The 25,705-nt window shown below is 47.3% G+C and overlaps 1 protein-coding gene across 2 annotated transcripts in view; it reads right to left on the bottom strand.

The window, feature by feature from the left end:
• rasgrp4 (RAS guanyl releasing protein 4) overlaps positions 1 to 25,705 on the bottom strand; it is a 58,175-nt gene that overhangs the window by 7,363 nt on the left and 25,107 nt on the right. For both annotated transcript variants that reach the window (XM_071360239.1, XM_071360240.1), the window contains exons 6-17: positions 25,481 to 25,570; positions 24,191 to 24,329; positions 22,532 to 22,705; positions 14,380 to 14,496; positions 12,187 to 12,462; positions 11,655 to 11,735; positions 10,521 to 10,625; positions 4,942 to 5,051; positions 4,343 to 4,493; positions 4,209 to 4,245; positions 3,278 to 3,427; positions 2,243 to 2,454 (exon numbers count right to left, since the gene is read on the bottom strand). In XM_071360239.1, coding sequence (XP_071216340.1) covers positions 2,243 to 2,454; positions 3,278 to 3,427; positions 4,209 to 4,245; positions 4,343 to 4,493; positions 4,942 to 5,051; positions 10,521 to 10,625; positions 11,655 to 11,735; positions 12,187 to 12,462; positions 14,380 to 14,496; positions 22,532 to 22,705; positions 24,191 to 24,329; positions 25,481 to 25,570 — 1,642 coding nt within the window. The remainder of the gene's footprint in view (positions 1 to 2,242; positions 2,455 to 3,277; positions 3,428 to 4,208; positions 4,246 to 4,342; positions 4,494 to 4,941; positions 5,052 to 10,520; positions 10,626 to 11,654; positions 11,736 to 12,186; positions 12,463 to 14,379; positions 14,497 to 22,531; positions 22,706 to 24,190; positions 24,330 to 25,480; positions 25,571 to 25,705) is intronic.

Here is a 25,705-nt window from a genome sequence, read left to right as displayed (position 1 = left end):
GAGTCACAACACAGCCCTGGGGAGAGGGAGGGAGGGTGGGGAGTCACAACACAGCCCTGGGGAGAGGGAGGGAGGGTGTGGAGTCACAACACAGCCCTGAGAGGGAGGGTGGGGAGTCACAACACAGCCCTGGGGAGAGGGGTGGGGAGTCACAACACAGCCCTGGGGAGAGGGAGGGAGGGTGTGGAGTCACAACACAGCCCTGAGAGGGAGGGTGGGGAGTCACAACACAGCCCTGGGGAGCCCTGGGGAGAGGGTGAGTGGAGTCACAACACAGCCCTGGGGAGAGGGAGGGAGGGTGTGAGAGTCACAACACAGCCCTGGGGAGAGGGGTGGGGAGTCACAACACAGCCCTGGGGAGAGGGAGGGAGGGTGGAGAGTCACAACACAGCCCTGAGAGGGAGGGTGGGGAGTCACAACACAGCCCTGGGGAGAGGGAGGGAGGGTGGAGAGTCACAACACAGCCCTGAGAGGGAGGGTGGGGAGTCACAACACAGCCCTGGGGAGAGGGAGGGAGGGTGGGGAGTCACAACACAGCCCTGGGGAGAGGGAGGGAGGGTGGGGAGTCACAACACAGCCCTGGGGAGAGGGAGGGAGGGTGGGGAGTCACAACACAGCCCTGGGGGGAGGGAGGGTGGAGAGTCACAGCACAGCCCTGGGGAGAGGGAGGGAGGGTGGGGAGTCACAACACAGCCCTGGGGAGAGGGAGGGAGGGTGGGGAGTCACAACACAGCCCTGAGGAGAGGGAGGGAGGGTGGGGAGTCACAACACAGCCCTGGGGCGGTGACCCGTTCCTGTAGGTTCATGCTCTACAACATTCGCAGAGTACGACCCTGCCTCACACAGGAAGCGGCGCAGGTCCTAATCCAGGCACTTGTCATCTCCCGTCTGGATTACTGCAACTCGCTGTTGGCTGGGCTCCCTGCCTGTGCTATTAAACCCCTACAACTCATCCAGAACGCCGCAGCCCGTCTGGTGTTCAACCTTCCCAAGTTCTCTCACGTCACCCCGCTCCTCCGCTCTCTCCACTGGCTTCCAGTTGAAGCTCGCATCCGCTACAAGACCATGGTGCTTGCCTACGGAGCTGTGAGGGGAACGGCACCTCCGTACCTTCAGGCTCTGATCAGGCCCTACACCCAAACAAGGGCACTGCGTTCATCCACCTCTGGCCTGCTCGCCTCCCTACCTCTGAGGAAGTACAGTTCCCGCTCAGCCCAGTCAAAACTGTTCGCTGCTCTGGCACCCCAATGGTGGAACAAACTCCCTCACGACGCCAGGTCAGCGGAGTCAATCACCACCTTCCGGAGACACCTGAAACCCCACCTCTCTAAGGAATACCTAGGATAGGATAAAGTAATCCCTCTAACCCCCCCCCCCCCCCCTTAAAAGAGTTAGATGCACTATTGTAAAGTGGTTGTTCCACTGGATATCATAAGGTGAATGCACCAATTTGTAAGTCGCTCTGGATAAGAGCGTCTGCTAAATGACTTAAATGAGGGTGGGGAGTCACAACACAGCCCTGGGGGGAGGGAGGGTGGGGAGTCACAACACAGCCCTGGGGGGAGGGAGGGGAGTCACACCACAGCCCTGGGGAGATGGAGGGAGGGTGGGGAGTCACAACGCAGCCCTGGGGAGAGCGAGGGAGGGTGGAGAGTCACAACACAGCCCTGGGGAGAGGGGTGAGGAGGGTGGAGAGTCACAACACAGCCCTGGGGGGAGGGAGGGAGGGTGGGGAGTCACAACCCAGCCCTGGGGAGAGCGAGGGAGGGTGGAGAGTCACAACACAGCCCTGGGGAGAGGGGTGAGGAGGGTGGAGATTCACAACACAGCCCCGGGGGGAGGGAGGTGAGGGTGGGGAGTCACAACACAGCCCTGGGGAGAGCGAGGGAGGGTGGAGAGTCACAACACAGCCCTGGTGGGAGGGGTGAGGAGGGTGGAGAGTCACAACACAGCCCTGGGGGGAGGGAGGGAGGGTGGGGAGTCACAACACAGCCCTGGGGAGAGGGGTGAGGAGGGTGGAGAGTCACAACACAGCCCTGGGGGGAGGGAGGGAGGGTGGGGAGTCACAACACAGCCCTGGGGGGAGGGAGGGAGGGTGGGGAGTCACAACACAACACCGTTTCAGACAGACTGTTTCAGACAGACAGGGTCAGGCAGACTGCTTCAGACAGACAGGGTCATGTGAAATAGTTCATTTAAAAACCTGAGCTGTGTCTGATTTGGTGTTGACTACAGGTCTTACCCTGTCTCTCTCTATAGGGAGAACTTGCTGGTTTCCCTTCTTGTCCACACTCACAGGCATCCACAACCCCGGGTCTGTCTGGGTGGAGCGGTCCGAGAGCGATGAGTCACCTCCGTTACCCAGAGTGGACCGGTCCAAGTCCCTCCTATTACGGTTGTTACCCCAATTACCGTTACCCCCGGGGAAAACAAATGTGTTGTCTTCCGACGAACCTGTTCGGACACACAGCAGTACCTCATTATTATAGAGTGTCAGTCACTAGCAGTACCTCATTATTATAGAGTGTCAGTCACTAGCAGTACCTCATTATTATAGAGTGTCAGTCACTAGCAGTACCTCATTATTATAGAGTGTCAGTCACTAGCAGTAGGGTGATGTGATAGAGCCAGTCACTAGCAGTAGGGTGATGTGATAGAGTGTCAGTCACTAGCAGTAGGGTGATGTGATAGAGCCAGTCACTAGCAGTAGGGTGATGTGATAGAGTGTCAGTCACTAGCAGTAGGGTGATGTGATAGAGTGTCAGTCACTAGCAGTAGGGTGATGTGATAGAGTGTCAGTCACTAGCAGTAGGGTGATGTGATAGAGTGTCAGTCACTAGCAGTAGGGTGATGTGATAGAGTGTCAGTCACTAGCAGTAGGGTGATGTGATAGAGTGTCAGTCACTAGCAGTAGGGTGATGTGATAGAGTGTCAGTCACTAGCAGTAGGGTGATGTGATAGAGTGTCAGTCACTAGCAGTAGGTTAATGTGATAGAGTGTCAGTCACTAGCAGTAGGGTGATGTGATAGAGTGTCAGTCACTAGCAGTAGGGTGATGTGATAGAGTGTCAGTCACTAGCAGTAGGGTGATGTGATAGAGTGTCAGTCACTAGCAGTAGGGTGATGTGATAGAGTGTCAGTCACTAGCAGTAGGGTGATGTGATAGAGTGTCAGTCACTAGCAGTAGGGTGATGTGATAGAGTGCCAGTCACTAGCAGTAGGGTGATGTGATAGAGCCAGTCACTAGCAGTAGGGTGATGTGATAGAGTGTGCCTTACTCCAGCTGTTCGCCTTCGTTAGGACGTCTGGGACAGGAGTGAGTGCTGATGCAGGGGTGGAGGGACAGGACCCAGCGTACACCCTGTCTCTCTTCACACACTGCATCCCACACAGGTCCTGGCAGTGTCTGTGACAGTTTACCCCACAGTCTGATGTGGAGAGAGAGAGAGAGAGAGAGAGAGAGGGAGAGAGTAAAAGGCAGGGTTTCCCAAACTATTTCACTCAGCCCCCCTTTCCGGCATTGGGGAACATCATCTCTACACATGACAAAATGTGTAGAACAGGAAATGAGTTTATAATCCTGCAACATAGAAATAGAGGTGATGCTTGCATTGTTCATAACACAAACTGTTCACATCCCTCTTGTTGGTGGAGAGAAAAATGTTGCCGGTTTTAAAGCACATTTTCTTGCTACTCTACACATGTTGCCATGTCTAATGTTTATTCATGTGATATTTGAGTAAATCAAACATTTACTACAATATCTTTGGGCTAAAAACGTTAGCTGACGTGGTCTGGTTGATCTGGACATTTCACGTTATAAATATCTCTCTAAGGTTTGTAAAGACGAACATGACAAGAGTAACTGATGACACACTACCCAATATTAGAAATTTTACCTTGTACATTCTACTATTATAACTTTCAAGAGTAAGTAAAAAACCGGACGAAGTTCCTTTAAAAATTAAATGGAACAATGCCGACCAATCTGTTTGGGAACCGCTGTTCTCAGGTACAGTTGCATCATATTGTGAGTGATGCTGTTTGGGAACCACTGTTCTCAGGTACAGTTGCATCTTGGGAACCACTGTTCTCAGGTACAGTTACATCATATTGTGAGTGATGCTGTTTGGGAACCACTGTTCTCAGGTACAGTTACATCATATTGTGAGTGATTCTGTTGTGCGACGTCTAGATGAGATATCTTACCTCGACAGTGGAAGCCCTGCTTGATGACTCCCCACAGCTACAACAGAGCGGACACAACAGAGCATGAATTAGACGGTTTGTGAATCTCAGCCAAATCACAGTTTTAACAACATCCAGCTCAATGCTATACCCACAAAGCCTCCACAAGTGTCACAGAAGGTGGGTCGCTTGTACGTGGTCTCGTGGAAGTTGTGAACGTTCTTGAAGTTGTATCCTAGTTTGGCACATACGGACATCCCCCTCATGAAGTAGGAGTTGATCTGTTGTAGACTGATCTCCCCCTCTCTGGAAGAGATGGGAGGAGAGAGGGAGGGAGGAGGATGGGAGGAGAGAGGGAGGGAGGAGAGAGGGGGGGGGGGGAGAGAGGGAGGGAGGGATGGGAGGAGAGAGAGGGAGGGAGGGGGGGTGGGAGGAGAGAGGGAGGGATGGGTGGAGTGAAGGAGGGAGGGGTGGGAGGAGGGAGGGATGGGAGGGAGAGAGGGAGGAATGGGAGGAGAGAGGGAGGGAGGAGGATGGGAGAGGAGAGATAGAGGGAGGGAGGAGAGAGAGGGAGGGATGGGTGGAGAGAAGGAGGGAGGGGTGGGAGGAGAAAGAGAGAGTGACAGATTGTTAAAGCTCGAGACAGAATGTTCTTAAGAAGAAGAGTTCACACATCCAACTGTGGCACAGGATCACTCACTCTCTCACATTCTCTCTCACTCTCTCTCTCTCTCTCTCTCTCACTCAATCTCACCTGTCACTGTCATTGTTGCAGAAGGAGAAGGGGAAGTTAGCTGCTATCTTCTTAAAGTCCTCCAGAGAGATGTATCCATCTTGGTTCAGGTCGTAGTTCTTCATGATGGACTGCAGAGGTCAGCACAGACGTTATGTTCATTCTGTGGTACGTACGACCATAGAGATGTATAGAGATCTCTGCTTGGAAATAACACGTTTTTGCATGGACGTTGCCATAGAGGGCTTTCCGCCATTTTAAAGTAGTAAACTAGGCGGGGATTTCTATGGGTTTGGGAGCGATCAGTCAATGATCAGAGCATTGTCTTCTTCAAATAGCGAAAGTTCATTAAAATGGCGGCCTCCATGCACTTACCACAAATGCCACGTTTGCTAAGTTCGTCGTGTTGTATATTTCTCTGTTGCTCTTTTTTTTGTATCAGCATTAGTACGTCTATACTCAATAAACGTACTGGATCCAGACCCAGAACAGGGTCAATACGGATTACGGACCCAGAACAGGGTCAATACGGATTACGGACTCAGAACAGGGTCAATACGGATTACGGACCCAGAACAGGGTCAATACGGATTACGGACCCAGAACATGGTCAATACGGATTACGGATCCAGAACAGGGTCAATACGGATTACGCGAACATGATCAATACGGATTACGGACCCAGAACAGGGTCAATACGGATTACGGACCCAGAACAGGGTCAACACGGATTACGGACCCAGAACAGGGTCAATACGGATTACGGACCCAGAACAGGGTCAACACGGATTACGGACCCAGAACAGGGTCAATACGGATTACGGACCCAGAACAGGGTCAACACGGACCATGGACCCCAATTAAACAATAAATAATAGATGTACAGTGCATTCGGAAAGTATTCAGACCCCTTCACTTTTTCCACATTTTGTTACGTTACAGCCTTATTATAAAATGGATACAATTGTTTTTTCCCTCATCAATCTACACACACTACTCCTTAATGACATCACAATACCCCATAATGACATCACAGTACCCCATAATGACATCACAGTACCCCACAATGACAAAGCAAAAACTGTATTCTTTTTTTTTTTTTTGCAAATTTATTTAAAAAAAGAAAAAACTGAAATATTACATTTACATAAGTATTCAGACCTTTTACTCAGTACTTTGTTGAAGTACCTTTGGCAGCGATTACAGCCTAGAGTCTTCTTGGGTACGATGCTAAAAGCTTGGCACACCTGAATTTGGGGAGCTTCTCCCCTTCTTCTCTGTGTAACAGTATAGCTTCCGTCCCTCTCCTCGCCCCTACCTAGGCTCGAACCAGGGACCCTCTGCACACATCAATAACAGCCACCCTCAAAGCATCGTTACCCATCGCTCCTCAAAAGCCGCGGCCGCGGGGAACAACTACTTCAAGGTCTCAGAGCGAGTGACGTCACCGATTGAAACGCTATTAGCGCGCACCACTGCCAACTAGCTAGTCATTTCACATCGGTTACATTTATATAATTTTAGCAAATGACATTTAAATAAGTATTCAGACCCTTTACTCAGTACTTTGTTGAAGCACCTTTGGCAGCGATTACAGCCTTTAGTCTTCTTGGGTATGACACTACAAGCTTGGCACACCTGTATTTGGGGAGTTTCTCCCATTCTTCTCTGCAGATCCTCTAAAGCTCAGTCAGGTTGGATGGGGAGCGTCGCTGCACAGCTATTGTCAGGTCTCTCCAGAGATGTTCGATCAGGTTCAAGTCCGGGCTCTGGCTGGGCCACCCAAGGACATTCAGAGACTTGTCCCCAAGACACTCCTGCATTGTCTTGGCTGTGTGCTTAGGGTCGTTGTCCTGATGGAAGGTGAACCTTCGCCCCAGTCTGAGGTCCTGAGCACTCTTGAGCAGATTTTCATCAAGGATCTCTCTGTAATTTGCTCCGTTCATCTTTCCCTCGATGCTGACTAGTCTCCCAGTCCCTGCCACTGAAAAACATCCCCACAGCATGATGCTGCCACCACCATGCTTCACCGTTGGGATGGTGCCAGGTCTCCTCCAGATGTGACGCTTGACATTCAGGCCAAAGAGTTCAATCTTGGTTTCATCAGACCAGAGAATCTTGTTTCTCATGGTCTGAGTCCTTTAGGTGCCTTTTGGCAACTTCAAGCGGGCTGCCATATGCCTTTTACTGAGGAGTGGCTTCCGTCTGGTTCTTGGTCACCTCCCTGACCAAGGCCCTTCTGCCCCGATTGCTCAGTTTGGCCGGGCGGCCAGCTCTAGGAAGAGTCTTGGTGGTTCCAAACTTCTTCCATTTCAGAATGATGGAGGCCACTGTGTTCTTGAAGACCTTCAATGTTGCAGAAATGTTTTTGTACCCTTCCCCAGATCTGTGGCTCGACACAATCCTGTCTCGGAGCTCCACAGACAATTCCTTCGACCTCATGGCTTGGTTTTTGCTCTGACATGCACTGTCAACTGTGGGACCTTATATAGACAGGTGTGTGCCTTTCCAAATCATGTCCAATCAATTGAATCATTCAAGTTGTAGAAACATCTCAAGGATGATCAATGGAAAAAGGATGCAACTGAGCTCAATTTTGAGTCTCATAGCAAAGGGTCTGAATACTTATGTAAATAAGGTATTTAAAAAAACATTTTTTTTTATACATTTTCTAAAAAGTCTAAAAACCTGGTTTTGCTTTTTCATTATGGGGTATTGTGATGTCATTATGGGGTATTGTGATGTCATTATGGGGTATTGTGATGTCATTATGATGTCATTATGGGGTATTGTGATGTCATTATGGGGTATTGTGATGTCATTATGGGGTATTGTGTGTAGACTGATGAGGAATACTTTTTATTTAATCCATTTTAGAATAAGGCTGTAACGTAACAAAATGTGGAAAAAGTCAAGGGGTCTGAATACTTTCCGAATGCACTGTATATATTTTTTAAGAATTCGGTTGAGGTTTGACAACTAGTATCATATAACCACAAATAAGTGTTTGGAATTGCAGGAAATTAGCTTTAAAACTGCTACATTTTTACCTTCACTCTGTGGTATAATGTGTAGAATTGTAGGAAGTACATTTTAAAACGGCTACATTTTTTTTTCTCTCTGGAGTGTCAACAGTTTGGGGTCACATGTGTTGTGAGGTGGGGGTTTGTTTCTGACAATATCCATCCGGACCTTTTTCTACCTAGGAAATGTGTATGACCGGAACCTTCTGAAATTGTACTTGCTCACCCCCTGGTATACATGATTCCAATTTTAGCTCCAAGATGCTACCTAGCTGATTTATCGGTGCATTGAACCGTGTTAAAAATAGTCCCGGTTGGTATTAGATAGGACTGTGGGGAAAACAACATGTGGTTACCTAGGTTACCATTGGCGCGCAGCAAAAAAAACGTAACCCTTTTCAAACGCTATTTTTCTTGTTGTCTTCTTGTTTTAGTCAATTAACAAAACTACATTTTAAGATAAGTACTGTACGTGTCTAAAGATTACATTTCAACATTGCCTGATCCAGAGTGTTCTCACTACTTATACTGAATAAAAATATAAACGCAACATGCAACAATTTCAAAGATTTTACTAAGTTATAGTTCATATAAGGAAATCAATAAATGTAAATAAATTCATCAGGCCCTAATCTATGGATTTCACACGACTGGGAATACAGATATGCATCTGTTGGTCACAGATACCTTAAAAAAAAAATAAGTAGGGGTATGGATCAGAAAATCAATCAGTATCTGGTGTGACCACCATTTGCCTCATGGAGCGGGACGCATCTCTTTCACATACAGTTGATCAGGTTGTTGATTGTGGCTTGTGGATTGTTGTCCCACTCCTTTTCAATGGCTGTGTGAAGTTGCTGTATATTGGCGGGAACTGGAACACGCTGTCTTACACGTCGATCCAGAGCATCCCAAACATGCTCAATGGATGAAATATCTGGTGAGTATGCAGGCCATGGAAGAACTGGGACAGTTTCAGCTTCCAGAAATTGTGTACAGATCCTTGTGACATGGTGCCGTGCATTATCATGCTGAAATGTGAAGTGATGGCGGCAGATGAATGGCACGACAATGGGCCTGCCTGCCCTTACCATAACCCCACCGCCACCATGGGGCGCTCTGTTCACAACATTGACATCAGCAAACCACTCGCTCACACGACGCCATACACGTGGTCTGCGGGTTGTGAAGCCGGTTGGACGTACTGCCAAATTCTCTAAAACAAAGATGGAGGCGGCTTATGGTAGAGAAATTAACATTAAATTATCTGGTAATAGCTCTGGTAGACATTCCTGCAGTCAGCATGCCAATTACACGCTCCCTCAAGACTTGAGTCATCTGTGGCATTGTGTTGTGTGACAAAACTGCACATTTTAGAGTGGCCTTTCATTTTAGAGTGGCCCCAGCACAAGGTGCACCTGTGTAATTATCATGCTGTTTAATCAGCTTCTTGATATGCCACACCTGTCAGGTGGATGGATTATCTTGACGAAGGAGAAATGCTCACTAACAGGGATGTAAACAAATTTGTGCACAAAATGTGTGAGAAATAATCTTTTTGTACGTATGGAACATTTCTGGGATCTTTTATTTCAGATCATGAAACATGGGACCAACACTTATCAATGTTGCGTTTTATATTTTTGTTCAATGTAGAAAAATGTCATAGTGTAGTGCTTCCCTCATGCCTCTTTTCATGACGATGCTAGCAGCCACGTGAGTGACTGAGTGCTAGCTAGCTAGCGACAGGAACATTAAGCTAGCCAAGACCAACAACACGGACTATAGAACTACAAGTAGTGAATGGAGTATTACTGTGATATCTGAATTCTGACATATTTTATGCACCTTCACCATTGGTTTGTAAATGGCTTTAAGCTATATCACCGCCATCTAGTGGCCACATTTAAATGACACACAAGATTTGGTTTAAGACTCCAGCACTGCAGTTGGGACGTCAATCACCAATAATAGCTTTACACTTTTTTTTTTCAAAACATCAAAATTTAGAAGAAAATTTACTACTTTAAAATGGAGATAACCTCAATGGTGCTGAACGTGGGCTCACAGACACCATGATGGGACAGATACAACGTTGCGATCTCTACACATCTCTATGGGGACGACAGATAAAGTACACAATGTTAACTTTGGGTTGCGGTAGACCAGGGGTAGTTCTGCTTTAGGAGTGCACAGTAATGAGGAAATGAAAAAAGACTCACACACACAGACAGGCAACACCATCTCACAGTTCTATCCCAATTCAACTCTACTTGATTCCTTGCATCCTATCTCCTCGCCTCCTTCGCAAACCACATCGAAGAGAAGAAGCCCCTATCTCCTCTGACCTTCTTCTCCATTGTGTTTTGAGAAGTAGGTGGGGGAGACAGGATGTGAGAAATCAACGAGAGATACATTTAGAAAGAGCCCGAGTGTTGCTGAGGACAGACAGACAGAGAGGACAGACAGAGATACAGACAGACAGACAGACAGACAGACAGACAGACAGACAGACAGACAGACAGACAGACAGACAGGCAGGCAGGCAGACAGACAGACAGACAGACAGATACTCACATCCACCATCTGTTTGACGTGTTTAGAGATGGTGTCTGGGTCCAGCCTCGGAGTCACCCCTGACCCCCACTCTGCTACAACTGGGGGTTTGACAGGTGCTACAGGCTAGGGGAGGGGAGGGGAGGGGAGGGGAGGGAAGGGAAGGGAAGGGGAGGGGAGGGGAGGGAGGGAGGGAGGGAGGGAGGGAGGGGGAGGGAGGGAGGGAGGGAGAAAGGGAGGGAGGGAGGGAGGGAGGGAGGGGAGGGAGGGAGGGAGGGAGGGAGGGAGGGAGGGGAGGGAGGGAGGGAGGGGAGGGGAGGGGAGGGGAGAGGGAGGGAGGGAGGGAGGGAGGGAGGGAGGGAAGGGAGGGAGGGAGGGAGGGAGGGAGGGAGGGAGGGAGGGAAGGAGGGAAGGAGGGAGGGGAGGGAGGGAGGGAGGGAGGGAGGAGGGGAGGGAGGGAGAAAGGGAGGGAGGGAGGGGAGGGGAGGGAGAGAAAAAGAGGGAGGAGGCATGAAAGACTGCACACGTTAAAACACCTACCACATAACAAGCCTTTGTCAAGGGCTCAGTCTTTTTGTGGTTAACTTTGATGTAGCCTAGCCTCCACCCACAGGATGATGCAGTGACAGGGTGAGCTCAGCGTGTAAAGTCAGAGGTCAGGAAGAAGGGAGGCAGGATGATGGTAACAGATAACGTTGATAAACTGCATGTCAGCAGTAAGAGAGCGAGGCAGAGAGAGAGTGAGAGAGACAGAGCACAGTGAGTGACACTAGTCTCTTTAAGCATTTTCACTGTAAGGTCTACCTGTTGTATTCGTGGCTTGTGACATGTATTGATTTGATTTGATTCGACAGCCCCTGTGTCTAAAGTCGTTGAGGCTGGCACACGACTCTAGAGATTTCACCCCCGCCCCCTTTTCACAAAGAGTACAATCATTGACTGTGTTCGAGAGCATCAACTCCATGATGCATTGTGGGTAAATGGTGACTGACTGATCCACAAATAACAATGAGTAGTTATTTATGATACAAGGTGATTTGTTGATCAGCCAGTCGGCAGTCACATTCGTTGTCTGCTGCAATGTGGAACAAGCACATTCACTTCCTCGCAACTAGATTGGACATATATAATGTTTTTAGGGTGTCCAGTACTGACCTGTATTTTAGGGTTCTTGGGTTCCTTGGTGTAGGACAGCTCGTAGATCTCATCTTCTGTGTAGTACAGATCCAGAGACAGCTGGAGGGGAGGGGAGGGGGGGGGGGGGGTTGACTATACATTTAAAAGGTCGACTGTGGCTCTCAAATACATCTACTTTAGCAGTAGCTTTTCACAGTATCCAAACCACTAAACGAGAACCCTATAACCGACAACAACACACTCCGTTCCAACAGCTCCTCCCGTTTTCCCTTTGAGAAACAGGTGTTCTCAGTGGGACTGCCTTGTTTTAAATAAATATACAATAGACATGTCGGTGGGACTGCCTTGTTTTAAATAAAGATACAGTAGACATGTCAGTGGGACTGCCTTGTTTTAAATAAAGATACAGTAGACATGTCAGTGGGACTGCCTTGTTTTAAATAAATATACAATAGACATGTCGGTGGGACTGCCTTGTTTTAAATAAATATACAGTAGACATGTCGGTGGGACTGCCTTGTTTTAAATAAATATACAATAGACATCTCACGGTGAGTAAATGCAGCAGATCCTTGTTGGCCTCAAACGGAGGAGAGCAGGAGTGTACCGACAACAGGTCAGAGATGTTAGAGTAGAGATGCTGCAGTTTCCCCAGGTTAATCTTCTGCTCCTCCAGGTAGTCTGGCAGGGCCTCGTTCAGGGAGATCAGGTCCTTCAAGTGGACCCCCAGGATAGGCACCTTAAACCCTGAACACTCACTGTACACCCGGCGGTAGTTACTATAGTTACTGGAGGACGACAGCAGCTCTGTCATCTCGCTCAGGGCCTGGAGAGGAGGAGGAGGAGAAGGAAAAGAGGGGATTACTTCCTACATGGATGTCGCCGGTTTCTTCTGAACACCCATGGGGCTTCAGGGGGAAGGTTTCAGAGGAGAACGGGGAGGACCATCCTCAGTGAATTTCATAAAAATAAAATAATGTAACATGAAAAAAAGTTAGCCTTTTTAGATAAAATTATACTAAATATATTCACGTCATCAAATAATTGATTGCAACACACTGTTTTGCAATGAAGGTCTACAGTAGCCTCAGCAGCAGTCTGTAGGGTAGCACCATGGTGTAGCCGGAGGACAGCTAGCTTCCATCCTCCTCTGGGTGCATTGACTTCAATACAAAACCTAGGAGGCTCATGTAGTAGCTTAAACCTATCAATGGTACATTGAGCTGGGTGAATGGAATATGAATGACAATCATCCAATATGCTGTAATAGAAATAAGGCCATGCTCATTAAAATATATTAGTCCTCCCTTATCTTAAACGTCACCAACTGCCACTGGGAGGTTTGAATTTAGAAAATGTTTGGAGCAACAATAAATGTATTGCCTTGTAAAGGTAGGTAGAACATCTGCTGCTTGTGGATAAATATTAAATATTAATATTTTATCAAAGGCTATCCCATCTAATCCCATCAACTAGGTTAGGGTTAGAGCCTATCACAGCTAATCCCATCAACTAGGTTAGGGTTAGAGCCTATCACAGCTAATCCCATCAACTAGGTTAGGGTTAGAGCCTATCCCATCTAATCCCATCAACTAGGTTAGGGTTAGAGCCTATCACAGCTAATCCCATCAACTAGGTTAGGGTTAGAGCCTATCCCAGCTAATCCCATCAACTAGGTTAGGGTTAGAGCCTATCACAGCTAATACCATCAACTAGGTTAGGGCCTATCCCAGCTAATCCCATCAGCTAGGTTAGGGTTAGAGCATATCACAGCTAATCCCATCAACTAGGTTAGGGTTAGAGCCTATCACAGCTAATCCCATCAACTAGGTTAGGGTTAGAGCCTATAATCCCATCAACTAGGTTAGGGTTAGAGCCTATCACAGCTAATCCCATCAACTAGGTTAGGGCCTATCACAGCTAATACCATCAACTAGGTTAGGGCCTATCCCAGCTAATCCCATCAGCTAGGTTAGGGTTAGAGCATATCACAGCTAATCCCATCAACTAGGTTAGGGTTAGAGCCTATCACAGCTAATCCCATCAACTAGGTTAGGGTTAGGGCCTATCACAACTAATCCCATCAACTAGGTTAGGGTTAGAGCCTATCACAGCTAATACCATCAGCTAGGTTAGGGTTAGAGCCTATCACAGCTAATACCATCAACTAGGTTAGGGTTAGAGCCTATCACAGCTAATCCCATCAACTAGGTTAGGGTTAGAGCCTATCACAGCTAATCCCATCAACTAGGTTAGGGTTAGAGCCTATCACAGCTAATACCATCAACTAGTTTAGGGCCTATCCCAGCTAATCCCATCAGCTAGGTTAGGGTTAGAGCATATCACAGCTAATCCCATCAACTAGGTTAGGGTTAGAGCCTATCACAGCTAATCCCATCAGCTAGGTTAGGGTTAGAGCCTATCACAGCTAATCCCATCAGCTAGGTTAAGGTTAGAGTTTATCCCAGGTAATCCCATCAACTAGGTTAGGGTTAGAGCATATCACAGCTAATCCCATCAACTATGTTAGGGTTAGAGCCTATCCCAGGTAATCCCATCAACTAGGTTAGGGTTAGAGCCTATCACAGCTAATCCCATCAACTAGGTTAGGGTTAGAGCCTATCCCAGCTAATCCCATCAGCTAGGTTAGGGTTAGAGCCTATCACAGCTAATCCCATCAACTAGGTTAGGGTTAGAGCCTATCCCAGGTAATCCCATCAGCTAGGTTAGGGTTAAGGCTGACCTTAGTGACGTCAGGGGGTAGCAGACTGGCGGTGTCCTTTAGACGAGAGATTGAGCTGTGACACAGACCGCCCGTCACCGCCATCAGAGTGTTGAAGTTCTGCAACGCATGCAGCCTCTACAGGGGGAGGGGAGGGAGAAAAGACCTTTATTTGTCATCTCAGGAAGTGGTTCTGGATTCTATAGAAAAGGGAACTTATCTCAGCAGACACCAGTGGAGGTTATTCAGAGGAGGAAAGGGAGGACCATCCTCAGTGTAAAAAAAAAAAAAAAGTATACATTTTCCAGTTATCCTTATTAGATAAAACTATACTAAATATATTCACGTCACCAAATAATTGATTAAAACCCCACTGTTTTGTAATGAAGGTCTACAGTAGCCTCAACAGCACTCTGTAGGGTAGCACCATGGTGTAGCCAGAGGACAGCTAGCTTCCCTCCTGTTATGTAAGGAAGGTCTACAGTAGCCTCAACAGCACTCTGTAGGGTAGCACCATGGTGTAGCCAGAGGACAGCTAGCTTCCCTCCTGTTTTGTAATGAAGGTCTACAGTAGCCTCAACAGCACTCTGTAGTGTAGCACCATGGTGTAGCCAGAGGACAGCTAGCTTCCCATCCTCCTCTGGGTACATTGACTTCAATACAAAACCTAGGAGGCTCATGGTTCTCACCCCCTTCCATAGTCTTACACAGTAATTATGGCAACGTCTGGAGGATGTCCTCCAACCTATCAGAGCTCTTGTAGCATGAACTGACATGTCTTCCACCAAATCAAAGCATCAGAGAATGAATCTAGTACTGAAAGCATAAGCTACAACTAGCTATCACCTTAGTGCATAAAATGTGGTAAGTAGTTGACTCAAAGAGAGAGAAAGACAATAGTTTAACGGCTAGCTAGTTTAGCCTACTCAAACACCTGGCTCAAACAGAGAGGGATGCTATGTTAGCTAGCTGGCTAAGGCTATCCAACACTGGAACTCTTCCAAGTCAAGGTAAGCTTTTGGTTTGATTAATTTATTGCCACCGGGGCCTGCCGGTGTAACTGCTAAACTGCTTGCTGACTGTACACTGTACTGCATGATTGTAGCGGGTTTACTAACACGTTAGTTCTAGTAGCTATGTTGACGATGATGTTAGCTAATATGGTGACAACGATGTAGGCTGTGTGTTGTGGTTAGTGGTTATGACATGAAGGTTTGGCTTGGAAAGTTTTTTTTGTCTGGTCACAGACAGCTGATGTGTTGTTCACTGAAGTTCACAAGCGAAGGGAAAAGGTGGGAGGAGGAGAGCACGTAGATGTGAGAAGCAATTATACAACGAGAAAAAAGCTAACAGTGTTTGCGTGTGATCTGGGGTGTATTCATTCTGCCGATTCTGTTGAAAAACATCTCTGAAACAGTAGCAAACTGAACGAAACAGTGATAAACATACCTGCATTTCTCCAACCGTTGGACTAATGAGTACACCCTAGATGAGCTAGATGCAGCCAGGAGTGGACTAATGAGTACACCCTAGATGCAGCCAAGAGTGGACTAATGAGTACACCCTAGATGAGCTAGATGCAGTCAAGAGTGGACTAATGAGTACACCCTAGATGAGCTAGATGCAGCCAAGAGTGGACTAATGAGTACACCCTAGATGAGCTAGATGCAGCCAAGAGTGGACTAATGAGTACACCCTAGATAAGCTAGATGCAGCCAAGAGTGGACTAATGAGTACACCCTAGATGAGCTAGATGCAGCCAAGAGTGGACTAATGAGTACACCCTAGATGAGCTAGATGCAGCCAAGAGTGGACTAATGAGTACACCCTAGATGAGCTAGATGCAGCCAAGAGTGGACTAATGAGTACACCCTAGATGAGCTAGATGCAGCCAAGAGTGGACTAATGAGTACACCCTAGATGAGCTAGATGCAGCCAAGAGTGGACTAATGAGTACACCCTAGATGAGCTAGATGCAGACAAGAGTGGACTAATGAGTACACCCTAGATGAGCTAGATGCAGCCAGGAGTGGACTAATGAGTACACCCTAGATGAGCTAGATGCAGCCAAGAGTGGACTAATGAGTACACCCTAGATGAGCTAGATGCAGCCAAGAGTGGACTAATGAGTACACCCTAGATGAGCTAGATGCAGCCAGGAGTGGACTAATGAGTACACCCTAGATGAGCTAGATGCAGCCAAGAGTGGACTAATGAGTACACCCTAGATGAGCTAGATGCAGCCAGGAGTGGACTAATGAGTACACCCTAGATGAGCTAGATGCAGCCAGGAGTGGACTAATGAGTACACCCTAGATGAGCTAGATGCAGCCAAGAGTGGACTAATGAGTACACCCTAGATGAGCTAGATGCAACCAGGAGTGGACTAATGAGTACACCCTAGATGAGCTAGATGCAGCCAGGAGTGGACTAATGAGTACACCCTAGATGAGCTAGATGCAGCCAAGAGTGGACTAATGAGTACACCCTAGATGAGCTAGATGCAGCCAAGAGTGGACTAATGAGTACACCCTAGATGAGCTAGATGCAGCCAAGAGTGGACTAATGAGTACACCCTAGATGAGCTAGATGCAGCCAGGAGTGGACTAATGAGTACACCCTAGATGAGCTAGATGCAGCCAAGAGTGGACTAATGAGTACACCCTAGATGCAGCCAAGAGTGGACTAATGAGTACACCCTAGATGCAGCCAGGAGTGGACTAATGAGTACACCCTAGATGAGCTAGAATGCAGCCAAGAGTGGACTAATGAGTACACCCTAGATGCAGCCAAGAGTGGACTAATGAGTACACCCTAGATGCAGCCAAGAGTGGACTAATGAGTACACCCTAGATCAGCTAGATGCAGCCAGGAGTGGACTAATGAGTACACCCTAGATGAGCTAGATGCAGTCAAGAGTGGACTAATGAGTACACCCTAGATGAGCTAGATGCAGCCAAGAGTGGACTAATGAGTACACCCTAGATGAGCTAGATGCAGCCAAGAGTGGACTAATGAGTACACCCTAGATGCAGCCAAGAGTGGACTAATGAGTACACCCTAGATGCAGCCAGGAGTGGACTAATGAGTACACCCTAGATGAGCTAGATGCAGCCAAGAGTGGACTAATGAGTACACCCTAGATGAGCTAGATGCAGCCAGGAGTGGACTAATGAGTACACCCTAGATGAGCTAGATGCAGCCAAGAGTGGACTAATGAGTACACCCTAGATGAGCTAGATGCAGCCAGGAGTGGACTAATGAGTACACCCTAGATGAGCTAGATGCAGCCAAGAGTGGACTAATGAGTACACCCTAGATGAGCTAGATGCAGCCAAGAGTGGACTAATGAGTACACCCTAGATGAGCTAGATGCAGCCAGGAGTGGACTAATGAGTACACCCTAGATGAGCTAGATTCAGCCAAGAGTGGACTAATGAGTACACCCTAGATGCAGCCAAGAGTGGACTAATGAGTACACCCTAGATGCAGCCAGGAGTGGACTAATGAGTACACCCTAGATGAGCTAGATGCAGCCAAGAGTGGACTAATGAGTACACCCTAGATGCAGCCAAGAGTGGACTAATGAGTACACCCTAGATGCAGCCAAGAGTGGACTAATGAGTACACCCTAGATCAGCTAGATGCAGCCAGGAGTGGACTAATGAGTACACCCTAGATGAGCTAGATGCAGCCAAGAGTGGACTAATGAGTACACCCTAGATGAGCTAGATGCAGCCAAGAGTGGACTAATGAGTACACCCTAGATGAGCTAGATGCAGCCAAGAGTGGACTAATGAGTACACCCTAGATGCAGCCAAGAGTGGACTAATGAGTACACCCTAGATGCAGTCAGGAGTGGACTAATGAGTACACCCTAGATGCAGCCAAGAGTGGACTAATGAGTACACCCTAGATGAGCTAGATGCAGCCAAGAGTGGACTAATGAGTACACACTAGATGAGCTAGATGCAGCCAGGAGTGGACTAATGAGTACACCCTAGATGAGCTAGATGCAGCCAAGAGTGGACTAATGAGTACACCCTAGATGAGCTAGATGCAGCCAAGAGTGGACTAATGAATACACCCTAGATGAGCTAGATGCAGCCAAGAGTGGACTAATGAGTACACCCTAGATGAGCTAGATGCAGCCAAGAGTGGACTAATGAGTACACCCTAGATGAGCTAGATGTAGCCAAGAGTGGACTAATGAGTACACCCTAGATGAGCTAGATGCAGCCAGGAGTGGACTAATGAGTACACCCTAGATGAGCTAGATGCAGCCAAGAGTGGACTAATGAGTACACCCTAGATCAGCTAGATGCAGCCAGGAGTGGACTAATGAGTACACCCTAGATCAGCTAGATGCAGCCAAGAGTGGACTAATGAGTACACCCTAGATGAGCTAGATGCAGCCAAGAGTGGACTAATGAGTACACCCTAGATGCAGCCAAGAGTGGACTAATGAGTACACCCTAGATGCAGCCAAGAGTGGACTAATGAGTACACCCTAGATGCAGCCAAGAGTGGACTAATGAGTACACCCTAGATGCAGCCAAGAGTGGACTAATGAGTACACCCTAGATGAGCTAGATGCAGCCAGGAGTGGACTAATGAGTACACCCTAGATCAGCTAGATGCAGCCAAGAGTGGACTAATGAGTACACCCTAGATGAGCTAGATGCAGCCAAGAGTGGACTAATGAGTACACCCTAGATGAGCTAGATGCAGCCAAGAGTGGACTAATGAGTACACCCTAGATGAGCTAGATGCAGCCAAGAGTGGACTAATGAGTACACCCTAGATGAGCTAGATGCAGCCAAGAGTGGACTAATGAGTACACCCTAGATGAGCTAGATGCAGCCAGGAGTGGACTAATGAGTACACCCTAGATGAGCTAGATGCAGCCAAGAGTGGACTAATGAGTACACCCTAGATGCAGCCAAGAGTGGACTAATGAGTACACCCTAGATGCAGCCAGGAGTGGACTAATCAGTACACCCTAGATGAGCTAGATGCAGCCAAGAGTGGACTAATGAGTACACCCTAGATGCAGCCAAGAGTGGACTAATGAGTACACCCTAGATGCAGCCAAGAGTGGACTAATGAGTACACCCTAGATCAGCTAGATGCAGCCAGGAGTGGACTAATGAGTACACCCTAGATGAGCTAGATGCAGTCAAGAGTGGACTAATGAGTACACCCTAGATGAGCTAGATGCAGCCAAGAGTGGACTAATGAGTACACCCTAGATGAGCTAGATGCAGCCAAGAGTGGACTAATGAGTACACCCTAGATGCAGCCAGAGTGGACTAATGAGTACACCCTAGATGCAGCCAGGAGTGGACTAATGAGTACACCCTAGATGAGCTAGATGCAGCCAAGAGTGGACTAATGAGTACACCCTAGATGAGCTAGATGCAGCCAGGAGTGGACTAATGAGTACACCCTAGATGAGCTAGATGCAACCAAGAGTGGACGAATGAGTACACCCTAGATGAGCTAGATGCAGCCAGGAGTGGACTAATGAGTACACCCTAGATGAGCTAGATGCAGCCAGGAGTGGACTAATGAGTACACCCTAGATGAGCTAGATGCAGCCAAGAGTGGACTAATGAGTACACCCTAGATGAGCTAGATGCAGCCAAGAGTGGACTAATGAGTACACCCTAGATGAGCTAGATGCAGCCAAGAGTGGACTAATGAGTACACCCTAGATGAGCTAGATGCAGCCAGGAGTTCACTAATGAGTACACCCTAGATGAGCTAGATTCAGCCAAGAGTGGACTAATGAGTACACCCTAGATGCAGCCAAGAGTGGACTAATGAGTACACCCTAGATGCAGCCAGGAGTGGACTAATGAGTACACCCTAGATGAGCTAGATGCAGCCAAGAGTGGACTAATGAGTACACCCTAGATGCAGCCAAGAGTGGACTAATGAGTACACCCTAGATGCAGCCAAGAGTGGACTAATGAGTACACCCTAGATCAGCTAGATGCAGCCAGGAGTGGACTAATGAGTACACCCTAGATGAGCTAGATGCAGCCAAGAGTGGACTAATGAGTACACCCTAGATGAGCTAGATGCAGCCAAGAGTGGACTAATGAGTACACCCTAGATGAGCTAGATGCAGCCAAGAGTGGACTAATGAGTACACCCTAGATGCAGCCAAGAGTGGACTAATGAGTACACCCTAGATGCAGTCAGGAGTGGACTAATGAGTACACCCTAGATGCAGCCAAGAGTGGACTAATGAGTACACCCTAGATGAGCTAGATGCAGCCAAGAGTGGACTAATGAGTACACACTAGATGAGCTAGATGCAGCCAGGAGTGGACTAATGAGTACACCCTAGATGAGCTAGATGCAGCCAAGAGTGGACTAATGAGTACACCCTAGATGAGCTAGATGCAGCCAAGAGTGGACTAATGAATACACCCTAGATGAGCTAGATGCAGCCAAGAGTGGACTAATGAGTACACCCTAGATGAGCTAGATGCAGCCAAGAGTGGACTAATGAGTACACCCTAGATGAGCTAGATGCAGCCAAGAGTGGACTAATGAGTACACCCTAGATGAGCTAGATGCAGCCAGGAGTGGACTAATGAGTACACCCTAGATGAGCTAGATGCAGCCAAGAGTGGACTAATGAGTACACCCTAGATCAGCTAGATGCAGCCAGGAGTGGACTAATGAGTACACCCTAGATCAGCTAGATGCAGCCAAGAGTGGACTAATGAGTACACCCTAGATGAGCTAGATGCAGCCAAGAGTGAACTAATGAGTACACCCTAGATCAGCTAGATGCAGCCAGGAGTGGACTAATGAGTACACCCTAGATGAGCTAGATGCAGCCAAGAGTGGACTAATGAGTACACCCTAGATGCAGCCAAGAGTGGACTAATAAGTACACCCTAGATGCAGCCAAGAGTGGACTAATGAGTACACCCTAGATGCAGCCAAGAGTGGACTAATGAGTACACCCTAGATGCAGCCAAGAGTGGACTAATGAGTACACCCTAGATGAGCTAGATGCAGCCAGGAGTGGACTAATGAGTACACCCTAGATCAGCTAGATGCAGCCAAGAGTGGACTAATGAGTACACCCTAGATGAGCTAGATGCAGCCAAGAGTGGACTAATGAGTACACCCTAGATGAGCTAGATGCAGCCAAGAGTGGACTAATGAGTACACCCTAGATGAGCTAGATGCAGCCAAGAGTGGACTAATGAGTACACCCTAGATGAGCTAGATGCAGCCAAGAGTGGACTAATGAGTACACCCTAGATGAGCTAGACGCAGCCAGGAGTGGACTAATGAGTACACCCTAGATGAGCTAGATGCAGCCAGGAGTGTGCAAGACCGGTATTGAATGTGTCACTGTCTGTCACTTTGATTACTCAAATTTGTCTCTCGAACCTATGCACCTACGTTGTAAAACTTTCATTCATAGGCTAGGTTGTAACAACCTCGTGATGGGTATATGGAAAATTAGAGTATCACGTAGTAGCTTAAACCTATCGATGTTACATTGACCTGGATGAATGGAATATAAATGACAGTCCTCCAATATGCTGTAATAGAAATAAGGCCGTGCTCATTAAAATATATTAGTCCTCCCTTATCTTAAACGTCACCAACCGCCACTGGCAGACACGTCTAGATGGGAACTGTTCTAATCATGGAAACTACTCCCACACTTCATATACTGTACAGAACTCACACTAGCTGGTTGGGTGTTTCTAAGTTATCTGGACTATGTGTATGAACCTGGTGAATACCTGGGGTCCTTGCTGAGTGGTGTGTGTGTTTGTGTTTGTGTTTGTTTCTAGGTTACCTGGGCTACGTGTATGAACTTGGTGAAGACCTGGGGTCCCTGCTGAGTGGTGTGTGTGTGTTTGTGTTTGTGTTTGTTTCTAGGTTACCTGGGCTACGTGTATGAACTTGGTGAAGACCTGGGGTCCCTGCTGAGTGGTGTGTGTGTTTGTGTTTGTGTTTGTTTCTAGGTTATCTGGGCTACGTGTATGAACTTGGTGAAGACCTGGGGTCCCTGCTGAGTGGTGTGTGTGTTTGTGTTTGTGTTTGTTTCTAGGTTACCTGGGCTACGTGTATGAACTTGGTGAAGACCTGGGGTCCCTGCTGAGTGGTGTGTTTGTGTGTGTTTGTTTACCTGGGCTACGTGTATGAACTTGGTGAAGACCTGGGCTCTCTGCTGTGCAGTGTGTCTGCTCAGAATCATCAGCTGGACCCACTGAGACACCCCATTACACATCATAACACTGCGCTCCAAGGATGGGTTGTCCCTCACAGAGCCACGCACCACGTAGCTACGGTAGTCCAGGAACTGACGCAGAGGAGGAAAGGACAGACAGGTAAGACAGGACACAGGAGTGGACAGAGAGAGAGAGAGAGAGAGACATTAAGTTAAGAGAGGACATGAACTTGTTAAAGACATTCTCCGCTACTTTTGTCTGCCTTTTTAGCCAGTACTGAACGTAGAGCTCACGAGCCAAAAGTGGTCGCTGAAAATTGCATACTATTTCACATTGTTCTCTCTTTCTTGCTGTCACTTAAATGGCAAGGAGCTGTCACTCAATTGGCAAGGGTTCATCGGATTTCTAGGGGGCTGGCCCACATGACGGGAAATTGCACCACACAGCTTCCAGAAAACAGTTGCTTTCAAATTAGGGAATCCGTGACTAACACATCCAGCCCAAAGAGGGAAGTTTAAAAAAATATATATACTTAGTAGTCGCCAAAGTACCTGAGCGTGTCCTTAACAAACAGATATTTTTTTTTTTTATCAATTTAAATTAACCTTCCTGCAGTGTTAATCCATTTTATTTTTGTTTGTGGTCAAATAAAATTACAGTGTTTAAGGGGGATCAGTCTGAGTTAGGCTCTACAAATATTTTATAATCTTGATCACATAATGAGTAGTAATTTGGGATGCAAGGTGCTTTGTCCCAGTCCAAGCAATGTAGTCCACCTCAAATACACATATTGCCTGACTGGCTAACTGACTGACTGCTTTAACTGACTGACTAAATGGCTAGCAGACTTACTGACTGGCTGGCTGGCTAACTGGCTAGTTGACTGGCTGGCTGGCTAACAGGCTAGTTGACTGACTGACTGGCTGGCTGGCTAACTGGCTAGTTGACTGACTAACTGGCTGGCTGGCTAGTTGACTGACTGACTGGTTGACTGTCTGGCTGGCTGGCTAGTTGACTGACTGGCTGTCTGTCTAACTAACTGGCTAGTTGACTGGCTGATTGGCTGAGTGGCTGGCTGTCTGGCTAACTGGCTAGTTTACTGACTGACTGACTGACTGGCTGGCTGGCTGACTAACTGGCTAATTGACTGACTGACTGACTGGCTGGCTGGCTGACTAACTGGCTAGTTGACTGACTGACTGGCTGGCTGGCTGACTAACTGGCTAGTTGACTGACTGAATGGCTTATTGTCTGTCTGTCTGGCTGGCTAACTGGCTAGTTGACTGACTGACTGGCTGACTGACTGGCTGGCTGGCTAACTGGCTAGTTTACTGACTGACTGACTGACTGGCTGGCTGGCTGACTAACTGGCTAGTTGACTGACTGAATGGCTTATTTTCTGTCTGGCTGGCTAACTGGCTAGTTGACTGACTGACTGGCTGACTGACTGGCTGGCTGGCTAGTTGACTGACTGACTGGCTGACTGACTGGCTGGCTGGCTAACTGGCTAGTTGACTGACTGACTGGCTGATTGGCTGGCTGGCTGACTTGCTAACTGGCTAGTTGACTGACTGACTGGCTGATTGGCTGGCTGGCTGGCCGACTACCTCCCTCACCGAGACGTTGCAGAAGTTTTTGAACTCCAGGTAGGAGAGGTGTTCAGCCATCTCGTCCGGCTCCATGTGGTCAAACAGTAGAGAGACCTTCCTCTTCTTTACAGACTGAGACGGGGCCTGGGAGACCGGGATCACTGGACTTTTGGGGGGGGGAGAAACAATATGATTATGACATTACTGTTATACCTGTGGATTACTAAACAACACACAGGACAGCGAGTATTAGAGTAGAATAGACTGAGACGAAGCCTGAGAGGCTGAGGTTCCCAGGACTATTGATTATTACATTACTATATTATTACTATTTCACTGAGGAGAAACACCATTAAAAACAGTGATGATTACAGTAGAATAGAACAGGCAGTGATGGTTACAGTAGAATAGAACAGGCAGTGATGATTACAGTAGAATAGAACTGGCAGTGATGATTACAGTAGAATAGAGCAGGCAGTGATGATTACAGTAGAATAGAGCAGGCAGTGATGATTACAGTAGAATAGAACAGGCAGTGATGATTACAGTAGAATAGAACTGGCAGTGATGATTACAGTAGAATAGAGCAGGCAGTGATGATTACAGTAGAATAGAGCAGGCAGTGATGATTACAGTAGAATAGAACAGGCAGTGATGATTACAGTAGAATAGAACTGGCAGTGATGATTACAGTAGAATAGAGCAGGCAGTGATGATTACAGTAGAATAGAGAAGGCAGGGATGATTACCGTAGAATAGAACAGGCAGTGATGATTACAGTAGAATAGAACAGGCAGTGATGATTACAGTAGAATAGAGCAGGCAGTGATGATTACAGTAGAATAGAACTGGCAGTGATGATTACAGTAGAATAGAGCAGGCAGGGATGATTACAGTAGAATAGAACAGGCAGTGATGATTACAGTAGAATAGAGCAGGCAGTGATGATTACAGTAGAATAGAGCAGGCAGTGATGATTACAGTAGAATAGAACAGGCAGGGATGATTACAGTAGAATAGAACAGGCAGTGATGATTACAGTAGAATATAACAGGCAGGGATGATTACAGTAGAATATAACAGGCAGTGATGATTACAGTAGAATAGAACAGGCAGTGATGATTACAGTAGAATAGAACAGGCAGTGATGATTACAGTAGAATAGAACTGGCAGTGATGATTACAGTAGAATAGAGCAGGCAGTGATTATTACAGTATAATAGAACAGGCAGTGATGATTACAGTATAATAGAACAGGCAGTGATGATTACAGTAGAATAGAACAAGCAGTGAGGATTACCTGACAATATATCTTACCTGAGTTGTGAGAATGTCTCAAACGTACAGGAACATTTCCCTCTGTGACAGGAAGCGTACTCAAATAGACATGGTGGAATGGCATCATAACTGCAACATCAAGGAGAAAGGCAAATCAAATCAAATGTATTTATAAAGCCCTTCTTACATCAGCTGATATATCAAAGTGCTGTACAGAAACCCAGCCTAAAACCCCAAACAGCAAGCAATGCAGGTGTAGAAACC

Source organism: Salvelinus alpinus, chromosome 22, assembly GCF_045679555.1.
Source record: "Salvelinus alpinus chromosome 22, SLU_Salpinus.1, whole genome shotgun sequence".
NCBI classification, from domain to species: Eukaryota; Metazoa; Chordata; class Actinopteri; order Salmoniformes; family Salmonidae; genus Salvelinus; species Salvelinus alpinus.
The sequence above is the reverse complement of the archived record's forward strand: the minus strand, read 5'-3'. Positions and strand labels throughout refer to the sequence as shown.